Consider the following 13,515-nt stretch of genomic DNA (forward strand, 5'->3'; position numbering starts at 1 on the left):
CTTCTATCCGATCGAGTACGAGACCACCGTGACGGAGGACACGCCTTTACATCGCAGTATACTCAGGGTAATCGCCGAGGACGCCGATCTCGGCAGAAACGGCGAAATTTATTATAGCTTTGCCGAGGAGACCGATCAGTTCGCCGTTCATCCGGTCAGCGGGGTAATAACGCTCACGAGACCACTCAGGTTAGTGTATTACGAGTGTATTTTATTATTCTTATTTTGGATTTAGAGAAAACATCGTGTATTGAGAATAAATAAGAAAATTATTTATATAAATTTTTATAATTTGATCAATTTATTTGATCCATTTTTATTATCCATAATTCAACTATCATAGGAAAATTTAAATATGGAAATAGTAAATGCAATTAAAAATAGTCATTATCTAATTTTTTTGCTTTTTTATTTAAATTTAAGTTTGAGCTATGCAAATAAGAGTCTTTAGAAATGCGCATTTAAAAAAATTGTTATTAATATATTATATTTGAATTATTTTGCTTTATTTTTATATATATTATTATTTATTAATATTTATTATACATATATTGTTATTCCAACAAATCTTACTTAAAATACAAGGAAAAACTTTTATTTTTTTCTCTCTATAAAATATTTATAAATCATGTACGATGAGCAGCAAATGTCATTTTTTTTATTAGGTACGCGGAACGCGCCATTCACGAGCTAGTAGTCATAGCGAAGGATCGCGGTACTCTGTTTCGCAGCGTTGGCACTAGCCACGCGAGCACGGCAAGGGTCACGATCAGAGTGCGACAGGTGAATCTGTACGCGCCCGAGATTTACGTTCATCAGCTACCCGACATCGTCGAGAATTCGAACGCCGACATTTACGCAATCGTGCGGGTGATCGACCGCGACGAGGGTGTGCACGGACAGATCGCGAGTCTCGACATCGTGGGCGGAGATCCGGCCGGTCACTTCAGGGTGCGCCCGGTCGGCGGGCCACGCTCCGGCGAGTATAACATCGAGGTGCTGCACCTGCTCGATCGCGAGACCGCGCTTCAGGATTACAATGTCACCCTACGTGCGATGGACCGTGGGGTGCCGCAGAGATACAGTTATAAATTCGTGCCGGTGCACTTGACGGACGTGAACGATAATGCGCCGGTGTTTAGTCGCGAGATTTATGAGGTGAAGGTACCGGAAACGGCGCCCATCAACACGCCGGTCATTAGACTCAAAGTTACAGACGCGGACGAGGGTAGAAACGCGTTGGTTTATCTCGAGATAGTGGGCGGTAACGAGGGTGGTGAGTTTTACGTAAACGCCGAGACCGGGATGTTATACACTGCCGTTGAACTGGACGCCGAGAAGAAAGCGTTTTACACGCTCACGGTATCGGCGATCGATCAGGGTAACGCGGGCACCAGGAAGCAATCTTCGGCCAAGGTGAAGATCAACGTGGTTGATACCAACGACAACGATCCAACCTTTGATCAGCCGGAAATGGAGGTGTGGTTGGACGAGAACGAGCCAGCCGGCACGTCCGTAGTACGAGTGACGGCGAAAGATCGCGATTCTGGTGAAAACGCCTACATATCTTACAGTATCGACAATTTGAAGAAGGTGCCGTTCGAGATCGATCATTTTTCCGGTATCGTCAAGACGAAGCAGGTGCTCGATTACGAGACCATGAAGCGGGAGTATCTGCTACATGTGCGAGCCAGCGATTGGGGACTGCCTTATCGGCGTCAGGCGGAGATGCAGTTGCGGGTGAAATTGCGCGACGTGAACGATAATCGACCGCAGTTTGAGCGAATCGACTGTGTCGGCCACGTGCCGCGATACGTGTCAATCGGCTCTGAGATTATCACCGTGTCCGCGATCGACTTCGATGCCGGCAACATTGTCAGTTATCGGATAGTCTCCGGTAATCCCGACGGTTGCTTCGCCCTTGACTCTGTCAGCGGCGTCCTCTCAGTCGCCTGTGACTTGTCGGACATTAAGACCACCGAAAGAATCATCAACGTTACCGCCACCGACGGCACGCACTTCGCCGACGTCAATCCCGTTCACATGCATCTAGTGAATGCTAAACGGAATCTGGGCTCGCAAGCGAGAATTCTCAGCGACGAGACTGGCGCTTTTGAATGCCACGACACCGGCGTGGCCCGAAGACTGACGGACGCGATTGCCTCTGCGGAAAGAAACAACATGCCGTCGCGGAACGACGAGTATACTCTGATACCGAGTCGTTACGGTGAGAACGTGCACGTGCCCGAGTTCATCGATTTCCCGAGCGAGATACGGGTCAACGAGTCGCTCAAGCTCGGCACGATTCTCGTGCGAATACGCGCCCGCGATCGCGACCTTGATTACAACGGTAAGCTTGTCTTCGTCATCTCCAGCGGCGACCGCGATTCCGTCTTTGGCATTGATCCAGACACTGGTGACCTGAACACGATCGGTTATCTGGATCGCGAACGGGAAAGCGAGTATTATCTGAATATAAGCGTGTTTGATCTCGGCAAGCCGCAAAAATCCACCTCGAAGATGCTACCGGTAACCATCCTGGATGTCAACGACAACGCGCCCAAGTTCGAAAAGTCCTTGGCGAGTTTCAGGATCTCCGAGACCGCGTTAAACGGCACGAACGTGTGGCGCGCCAACGCCACCGATGCCGATCTCGGCGATAACGCGCGTGTCACCTATTCCCTCGTGACGGAGACCAATGACTTTCGCGTGGATCCCGTGACGGGTGTATTGAGCGTCTTCGGCAAGCTCGACAGAGAACGGCAAGAGATATACGAGCTGAGAATTCGCGCACGCGATAACGGCGGCAAGGATACCGATACCCCGCCCCTGTACTCGGACGCGCTCGTCAGGGTAACGGTCGACGATGTCAACGATAACGCGCCCACCTTCGCGCTATCAACGTACAACGTCAAGATCCGCGAGGATGTGCCGGTGTGGACCGTCGTGGCCGTCGTGGACGCCACGGATCCCGACGAGGGCGCGGGCGGCGACGTGGAGTACTTCCTGTCGGACGCTATGGAGAGTGAGGGCTTCTTCAAGGTCGACAAGGTTTCGGGAACGGTGAGAACAACTCAGAGCTTGGACTTTGAGGAGCGACAGGCGCACACGTTGACGATAGTCGCGCGCGATCGCGGCGAACCGTCCCTGTCCTCCGAGACGATGCTCGTGATTGAAGTGATCGACGTGAATGAAAATCTTTACTCGCCGGTCTTCGATGACTTTGTCGTGTCAGCGAGTGTCTTCGAGAATCAACCAGTCGGCACCCTCGTCACCACGGTTCGAGCGAAGGACGCGGATCCACCTGGCGGTGATTCCAAGATTGGCTACAGCATCCGAGGAGGTGACGGCGTCGGCATTTTCTCCATCGACGAGGAAGGTCAGTGAAATTAATTATCATTTTATTTAAGAGATAAATAGAATATTTAAATATATATTACAGGCTAATAACTTGATAAAAATATCTGTTAACTGTCGTGCTGTGTTGAACAAAATTTTGCGTTTAAAAAAAACGGAGAAATCTGGAAAAATTTATAAGATTATGATAACAATATTAAAATGAAAATGGAAAAATCGAACAGTTTGCGATTTTTCGAAACACCGAATTTTAATCGATATTGGCTGTGCATATTTTTTGGCAATAACTTCTACATCCATACGCTTGACGTAAATCGCCGCGCTCATATTGAATTCAAGAATTTTCAATCAAATATCGCAAGATGTGCGCTTCCTTTGAGGATGGGAACGAAAGAAGTATCAGAGTTTTACCAAGATTTCCCAATATCCCAATATTTAATAAACCAACGAATGCAGTTTCGCGTGACAAATTAAAAATATATTCGACTTTACAGTATTAATAATTTTAATTTATTTGATGGTAATGATTGTACGTATAAAGAAGTTACTAACGAGTTTATAAATATTTCTATGTTAAAAAAAAAAAAAAAACAGATATAAATGCTCTTTTAAAAAAAATACGTCATTCATATATTTATAAATTACAATATAATTCTAATAGAAAACCAGAAAATACTGTATAGTATTTAACATTTTATACAAATCACGCGTAACTCAAATATGAGATTAAAGCGGATGTACAGGAATTATTTCACAGAAAATAATATAAAGTGCAGTTTTAATCTCTTGTTTCACGGTTTTTTATTTTTACTTTTAAATAATTTTTAAATTGATATACATTTTTATCGACACACACACATATGTATATATATATGAGTGTGTGTGTGTTTTGAAACAACAATTTTATTATAAATGCACGCTTCGTTCTTTCACGAAAAGAAGGCTCGCACATTTACTCATGCGAATACATTCGCTTAGTGTACTCTACATGCACACGTAAAATGCGCCCATTTTTTTTTTGTTTTGTTTTGTTTCCAAGTATTTTTGCCGGGTCCTTCGGGCACAAAAGGGCGTGCAACACGCTGTGCCCTTTCTGCATCGGACATAGCTCGCGTCGTCGGACGCGCCGTGGCACCGATCCAAAGCGAAGCTGCAGCGTCGCGGCCCATTAAATTTCGATGCAGCGAGTCTAATTGAATTACGGTGCCGCAGGACCATCCGCCCCTCTCCCCTGGTCCCTCGTTCTTTTTTCGAGTGCGCGCGAGGGGCATTAAATTTCTCCAGCAGTCTCCTTTCACCGCGGAAATCGTCTCTCGAGAAATCGCACGTCATTCCGCTTAATGGCTAATTCCTGTGTACCGGTGCCACATCGGTCACGGCGACCGGTCATAATGCACCAATGATCGTTTCTTGATGAATGCACCGGCCGAGAACGAGGATTTCGCGGACGAAATAGCTTTCCGGCTAATTTTCACGAGACGTTTTGACATTCGCATTATAAACGACGCATCAATATTCGCTATTAATGTAGCTTAGAATTTTTTAACACTACGTGCTTTTTTGAAGCGGTAAGAATTATTTTTTTACAATATATTTCTTCTTCCCTCTCTATCATTCGTGGTCAGTGTTCGTACGATTCAATTACTCTCAATACCGATTGTAAATCACTACGTGGTTGGTTTTTACAGCCGCGAATTTCGCACGGTGGAACGTACAGGTAAAAGAAATATATATACATATATATATATAGATAGAGCCCTCATATCGTTGCTTCAGTCACGTTTGACGAATTTTTAACGTTCGTCGAAACAGAATACGGGTCATATGAGATGTACGTGGTAGTAAATAATTTTGTACATACATATACGTTTGTATTTGTAAACACGTTCATAAATTTGATAAACATATGGATATATACAGGCTGTTCTAATTTTAACTTTAATAAATCATAAGTCATAGTAATAATAAATTTTCTAAAATAATTTCAAATCTTTTTTTAGGAGGAAACTAATTATCTTTTAAAAGGATGGATAGATTTTTCTTAAGTTACACGAAAATAGTATCTCTTGCGTCTCTGAATGAAGAGATGTTTTGCTTTATACACATTTCTATCGCTTTTTGACAATCAATCCTTTATCATTAACGGTTGAGGTGGAAATTCGAACACTTCGTGTGTACGCACACACTCCCACTGTACACCTTTGCTTCCACTGTATATGTGTGTCGTGCGGTAGTATATTGATCTCCCACGGAGCAAAAATAATACATTGTCAGTAGTATGCATATTCAACTGGCGTAAATATTCATAAGTCGCCGGTGTATTGCCTCGGTGTCAGAAGCACGAACGGTAATGTCGCCGATGCCGATGGGAGTTGTGGTGCGATGATAATGGCAGCGACGGTGGCGAGATGGTGGTGGTGATCGTGGTGCCAGTAAATGGTGGCGATAGCTGTGACGGCGCCCGTTTAAGTCGCGAATAATTTCCCGACGGGTACTTAGGATTTATGGCGGGCACGTGAGATCATTCGCGCGTAAGTCAATGTGTTCGTAGAAGCCATTATCTCTCGGGATCAGAAAAATAGCAATCGAACTTGTTGCGAGCTAAATGATGGACGTTCGCGCTTAATTCTTATCATTCGTCAAAAATATTCTTACGTTTTATATTAATACAGTTAATATTTAATCTTCATGACGGTATTTTATGAGAAAAGTTATTTGGCGCTCGCATTATCGACGCAATATCCGGTGAAACGACGCGCAGCTTGACGCGTACTGACTAAACGCGATTAAGCTCCGATCCGTTGTAGAAAAGTGCCATATCTAGTTTGTGGAACACACCCGATGAACGAAGCCGAGGCGACGCTCGTTTTCCGGTAAGCGAGCTAACGCGTTATTCCGATCGACTCTGTCCACTTTGCAGGCCTGCGGCAGCGGACGTTAGTCCATTAATAAAGCTTTATACATCAACGAGCGTTCCGAAAGCTCCGTGCGCGAAACGAAGCAAGAGCTCGCGATGATTCGCGTAGTTTAAAGCGGCTGGATCGGTATCCGAAAGTGGCTGATTTTTCTCTTCTCTTCCTTCTTTCTCTTTTTACGTTATCTTGAATGGAGCCAGCTTCATTCGATATTTCATCTCTCTTTACATCAATAGGTGAACTGGAATGTTTTTAATTACAAGAATTCGAGGAATTTAATTACGGAATTTATTCGAGAACGAATAGAATCGTATGCTACGCATCTCACGCGATATGAGAGACGTATGAATCTTGTAAACCGTAAAATGGTTTCGTATTAACATTCACCTCTGTAATTTGTATTCGGTTTTCAATAGGAAAAATTTAGAAAATGTTAATTCGTCAATTGTTATATTTCCTTACAAATAGCGAAAAAAAATTTGCTTGCGAATTATACATATACATTAAATCGATCAACTGCTCGTCCATCGAACATCATTAATTATTACGAGATTAGAACGAGATGTTGTTTTATCACGTAAACGCGTGAATAGAACTGTCGCAATAGAATTGGAAAATTTTCGCTCGAGAATTTGCAAGTACATTTGACAACATCCGCGGACAATTTCCTATAAATATTTAACGTAGAACACTTATTTCGCTTGAATCGTCATATATTAGCAAATAGTACCGACTATAAATTATATGCCAAGCATTCATAAAGCCCATCCCCTTCAATTGCTTTCGTCGACAAACCATTGTGCTTCTATTCATTTCATAAACCGTTTCGCGATATTCATTCATCCGGAGTGCCTTCTATTATCAAGTAACTCTCTAGTCTCCGAGTGCAGAGGAGGAGTAGCTTCCCCGTTTTCTCTGTATTTTCCTCTGTAGTTTCTCTTCTTTAATGCAAAACGGGGCGACTAAATAATCACATTACAGTGTTGCTAAAGTCAACTTTGCCGACTGTATTTCGCTTTTCACATGCTTCTGATGAAAAACAGCCGCATGGCCATTAGACGATCGGAATATCCGGTATTATTAAAACACGCTCGACATTTTCAGGCTTTTTCTCTTTGCGAAAAATTTTTATACGTAAAAATTTATGCGTAAAAAAAAAAAAGTCTATTTGACCGTGACCGCGTTTGCCGAGCGTGGTTGTTTCGATATTAGTAAGTTGATTGAAAAATTGTTGATGTAAAATTAATTCCGTTAACTCGCACCTGTTTGTTGGGCTTACGCGATTTACTCGGCTCTACCGGTGAGCGGATAACGGCTATGAACCTTTGCTTAAATATTGTGCCAGAATTAACAAGGGTGTGTCATGCTCTAACGAACCGGCGAAAGCAAGCGAGCGCAACCAGAACGCGCAAACGTTACACTATATATCTAATAATATGTACGCCCACAGCAATAAAGCGTTTGCATCGTCCACAGCAATTACGTGGCTGTTTACATAGAAATACTCTTCTACTGGTTAACAAACCGTGGTGTGCAGCGATATTTTTCTAAATGTATTTTTGCGGCGACATTGCATTTAAAATAACGGCGTAAAGAAAATATTGTGACAGTGCGCATAGCCTACTTTCGTTCTTCACGTTTGCCCCATATTTGTTAGTATAATAAAATACAATTCTTTTCATTACGCAAAATTACACTCATTTATTACATTCTTACAATAGTCGTCTCACGTTGCTTAAATTTTATAAGTCTGAATAAATATAGGGGAACGAATACAATTTTATATTTTATACACATTTTGAATAAGATTCTATATATTTGTGTGTAAATATGCGAAGTAAGTTGCACGAATCGAGGTTAATCGTTTCGACCATCGAGTATACCGTATCGTGAATTAAACGCGAATATTATCATGGAGGAAGTCAAGAGGCGAGAGGCAACGTGTTCAAAACTTAAAAGTGTGCTTTTATCCGAGTCCATAAACTCAATTATTTATAGAGAGTGAAAGAACATCTTGTTCAGCTATATGGCCGAGAGAAATCGAGAGGAAAATACTTCGATCACATCGACGCTCAATTCTGCTTCATAGAGTACGTGGTCGGCGAACAGACCACGATAATGTCTCGTAACGATACGCGAGTTTATTTATTGGCTGTTTCCGTTCAGTTTACGCGTCGAAACGATATATCCGGCTTAGAAAGTCACTTGTAGATATATGAAAATGAATATGAAAAATTCTTTTTTAATTTACTCTCGACTGCGACGTGTATAATTTATCTGTGAAAAGATATTGACATCCCATTTGCATGAGATTTACATGAATTCGAAAATGAAACGTTTTTATCTCTGCTTCATAATATATGAAAATAATTAAATTCACATTTAATCGGCAGAATTAACTTAATTAAAGACATTACATTTGCTCTTACTACCTTTGAAAGTCGATATCATCTGGCAAGTAGTAGCTTTCCCGGCTGCCAATGATAATTGGATTGTCAAAATTATAGATCGACATCGGAGAAATTCATTTACGGAGCGTAAATGACGTTAAGGTAATGAGACGCGCGTTCGATTATAAATCACGTAATGCAGCCAACAAGATTTTAACGTGGCATTGTAATGTAATGTGTCGTAAAACACGTTTTCGACGGATCGTGGCGTCACGCCCGTAACGCTCCATTCACGCGTGTTGTGCATACAAACTCGCATCGTGAATGCCTAATGTTTCGTCATGAACGGTTACGCATTGTGCATGCAGCTATTATTTTCCCGCGTCTTCGGGATACGAGGGATCTTCGTAAGCATTGCGCTCGTTAAAATTTGATCGTGGAACTTGATCGTATTTTGAAATATTCTTCCATTGCAACATCAATGCGATAAAATTCTGATTTAAAAATAAGGGACAATACTTTCTGATTATATCTTTATTACAGAAAATAATAATGTTTTGCAAATTTCTTAATGTTTTCAACCGCAATAATTAAGATAGAAAAAGATGTTCTTGCATTAAATTTTATTAACAACGTTCTCTAAGTACAGCTTCCATTAAGTTGATTAATTCGTAAATATATTTGTTACTTAAAGGTTTTTTCTGAAATAAATATTTTTTATTCTTAATATACGTTGCACAATCATCTCTTTTCATATCAAAGTCTCGCGAGCGAAAATATTGATCATGCGAGAATTGTTCTGATCAAGTTTGCATCTGTTTCGTGCTTCTTTTTGCTCTCGAAACTTCAAAGATCTACGCAACAGCGAGATACGTAACTGGAATTGACTCGCTTCTTGAATTCATTTTTATCTAGCTAAGGCGTAATGGTAGCAGACGAGTGCGTTCTGTTGCAGACGCCACTAACGATCTCGTTGAAAGCACGTAAAGGCAGCATAAAAAAGAAGAAAAAAAAACAAAGAGCACTCGTCTCGGGAAATAAAAGCTACGGGAATGACAACAGAATGCGCCGGTAATTATGCGCTCGTCGTGCACCTAGCGTAAAGTTCGAGACAGTCGCCCTGCGGGGCGTGTAAATGGAAAAAGATGACGGTTGCAGTTACATGCGTAGCTTACGATATGTATTCGTTATATTCATTTCTAGCCTGTTGCCCCTAGATGGATAGTTACGGGGATTTGTAATCAAACGAATATGAAATTTGTTGCATTGAGCACTAAAAATAGCTTTGAACGCAACATAAGAATATTAAAAAGGTTTCATCAACATTCCATATGTTTTAGAGATTATTTTACACAATCGACATATTAAAAATTATTTTTGAATTTTTATTATGTTTAAAATGTCTTGTGCATATTTTTTATTTATTTCGCAAAAGCTCGTGCGCGAGAAGCGCAAGTTTTTCAATAAGTTTAGGAGAGAATAATGCTCTCTGTTTATCTCATTGTCAATAGGCGCGGATTTTATGATCGATTAAATATTTCATCGAAGACAAATCGCTTGTAAACAGGAAGCGAAACGAAATGTTTGAGTCGAGGGAAAAATGGATATCACGTGAAAGCTCGAATAGTGAATAGACGGATAGAGAATATAGGGACGGGCGCAAAGGAAAGGAAGGAAGAAAATTCAGAATGGATGGTCGTCTCTAGAGATCGCAATACGTATATGTCGTCTTCCATGTGACATCACTTTCAACGCCTACAGATCTCTTTCAAAACCGATGCTCTGTTCTCCGCGCGACGTTTCTTTTAGAAAAAAAAAAATATAAAAAAATACATATTATACCTTGCGCGTAAATTCATATATTAGTTTTGCTCTGTGTGTACGTGTGTAAATAACAATTTACGCTTTGAGAATTAGATCCGTCTGAAAACATAAAGTGTCATCGATATAAAGTAAAAAAATACTGACTGTCGACATACACAAATTTAAAACTGCTCATTTCATTTTCACGAAGAAAAATCTTACCAGTGGAGAAAACTTTTTACACTTTTGTAATTGTATCAACTTTTTGTTATTTCAAACTACAAATAAATTATGTATATAATATAAACGGAGGAGAAAAAACTTTAGATACATGAGAAGGTATGGAGAAGCTAGAAATTTCTCCGGGACTGCGGTAATTCGCTGGAAATCGCATTGAGCCAGTGCACGACTGTCGCGGAAATGTTTCAACGAGTTTCTCTCTTGGCGGACTCGAAAAGTCGCCCATTCCGTCGTATCGCAATCCCTTTTTTTTTTGTCCTTTACTTTTCTTCGCTCGTCTTCTCGGCCTCCTTTCTTTCTTTTTCCCTCTCTCTCCCTCTCCATCTTTCTCATTCTCGGTAGCTATCATTTTTTTCGCCGGATACTACTACGGCCAACTTTTTCAGAGGTCTGTACGGAAACTCCTTCCGGCGAACCGAGACTCCGAAGAAATTCTCTCGGCTTCCGAGACGCTTCTAATGTTCTTGAATCTGTCGAGCGTGAATTAAATATGGCAATATCGAACGTTGGTAGACGAGCACGCTCCTTTCAGATTTCGTGGTAGGTACATATAGATTTTCCGCAAGAGAATCGCCGTATTACGAGTACACGCGATCCTAGGAAGGAACGCGTGGTATCGAACGCGAAAGAGAGCCGTTTATGCCGGATATCGGGGGCCCGGCTCGGCTCTACCCCGCGTCTTTCTTTGCTTATCACCTCGGTTCGATAACCACCGACCCGTGGAAAAATCTTCCTGTCCGATTCGGAGCCATCAATTTTCACTTCGCGTAGCCGTACGTTCTGACAGCTCGAATGGATTTATATGAAACAAAGTTTCGCAATTTTTATATCCGAAGCGTTCGCGTGCTATAGAGAATTTTTTCGCATCGTTATTGCCGAGTCCATGTCTCTTTCGTGCAGCTGAATATTGTAATCTGCCATTTGTCTGTTATAAAGACCAATAAAATAATTTTTTAATCGAACATAAGCTAATTATATCTAACAATTAATATCTGTTATCTCATCTTAGATCTATAATTTATTACAAGACGCGAAATATTATATTTATAATTTTACATACTTTTAATGTATATGTGCTTTCTAATATGATATGTATGTATATATATATATATATATATCTTATTTCTTTAGATGTGTTTTCCATATATATTACCCGATACATAAAATTATATACAAAAATCTAATTCAAATTTTGTCGAGAATTATAGATCGCCTAAAACGGGCTTTTTATGTAACAATAATACGGTCGTAAAATTCGGTGTTTGTTTTTGTTGTTTATACGCGGTCTGTTTATACGACCTTGTTTATACGGATCAAAGGCGCCAGTACCCAAGCAAGCAGGCAGCGAAGAGCTGCGTGTCGTATTATTATTATCCCTTGAGACACGATGGCAACAACTACTTACGGTCGCTCGTAACGTGAGTAATTTTTATTAGATTTATCGTTCGTTATCAGTGAAAGCAATTGCTCTTTTAGTGACATCCGCGATAGTGTTCTATTTTATTGTACATCATTGTATGCATAATGTACATCTGTACAAAGTATTTTGAAAAGATCATTTTGTCATATAAAATATTGTTATATAATATTGTTATATATAAATATATATAACATTTTGTTTTGTAATTTCGACAAAAGATTTATTCTCTGATAACGTATTCCGTACATTGGTGATATTTTCTGTTCTATCTTTAAATCTTAGCAAATATTGTAATAAATATAAACGTTGCGGTTTCGGTATCGGTTGAGACGAAGCCGCAAATTCATTGTGATGGATAGGAAACGTCGTCTTTTATTAAAGTCAGCAAGTGCTTGGACAGCTGTGCTACTTTAGAGAGAGAGAGAGACGTTGTATTGAATTTTTCGTCGCGAAACCAATTACCTTTAAGACAATTCGCATTGCCAGTATCTATCCAAGGAATTCTATTGTCGTTGCCCCGGAGGTTCTTTTGTGCGCTAGTTTACGATGGAGTCAATTTACCGATGGTTTTACCACACAGTTCTTCCTCGATATCGGACAAGCCGGCTTTCAATTTAGCCACTCTCTCGATAGCTAAAAAGCGACATCCGTAAAGTTGTTCGCGCCAAAGACTCAGCTTTTCGGAACGACAGTTTTAAGTTGGTCGGGAAAATAACGAAGAGCTACAAAATTTCGATGTGTTTCGGAAGAAAGTGCCGCGCTTTGTAAAACTGAAGAACATCCTTATCCTTGTATACGTACCGTGTTTACGTGCATCCGGTGTTGAACGGCGTGATGCTTCATCTCGGATAAAATGATGTATCGCGGCTCGTTGCGGATCGCAAAGCGCACCGTGTAAGCTTTACGAGAGCTCTCCGCTACTTACTTGCTCAAAGGATATACTTGCGGCGATTAGCACGAACGATTAACCTAAATTCACCGTAGGCACACCTGCACGCGACGCCGCGTGGTTAAGCCAGTTTCCTCTACGTGGTTAATGATGTACCGGATCGTGTACACGGCGCTTCTCTTAAATTTCGTTGCCAGTTGGGGAATGATGATGAATAGTCCGCGGGATTTAGAGCCGCTTTCTTCTATACGTGAAAGCGCAGCGCACGAGCGACTTAATTGGTCGACGGCGATCTTTCTTAATCATTGTCTCAACTTTCAAATTTATATTACTTAACATCACACTTGTACGTTTATGGAGTTTATTACTATTATTATTATTATTTAATTTAGTCTGTAAATTCAAATAAGTATCTGTTTGATATCGTGAATTGTGAGAATGATTTTTAAAGATAACAATATTCTGTTATTTATAATATTCTTGTATCCTTTATTTCGCTTT

The 13,515-nt window shown here is 40.8% G+C and overlaps 1 protein-coding gene across 6 annotated transcripts in view; it reads left to right on the top strand.

Annotated features, from left to right (window-relative positions):
- The first annotated feature begins 930 nt into the window (after window positions 1-930).
- The window catches only part of LOC126855500 (fat-like cadherin-related tumor suppressor homolog), a 183,633-nt gene continuing 171,048 nt past the window's right edge, over window positions 931-13,515 (top strand). For all 6 annotated transcript variants that reach the window (XM_050603199.1, XM_050603200.1, XM_050603204.1 and 3 more), the window contains exon 1: window positions 931-3,379. In XM_050603199.1, coding sequence (XP_050459156.1) covers window positions 1,057-3,379 — 2,323 coding nt within the window. In that variant the 5' untranslated portion in view covers window positions 931-1,056. The remainder of the gene's footprint in view (window positions 3,380-13,515) is intronic.

The sequence above is a fragment of the Cataglyphis hispanica genome, chromosome 16 (genome assembly GCF_021464435.1).
Source record: "Cataglyphis hispanica isolate Lineage 1 chromosome 16, ULB_Chis1_1.0, whole genome shotgun sequence".
NCBI classification, from domain to species: Eukaryota; Metazoa; Arthropoda; class Insecta; order Hymenoptera; family Formicidae; genus Cataglyphis; species Cataglyphis hispanica.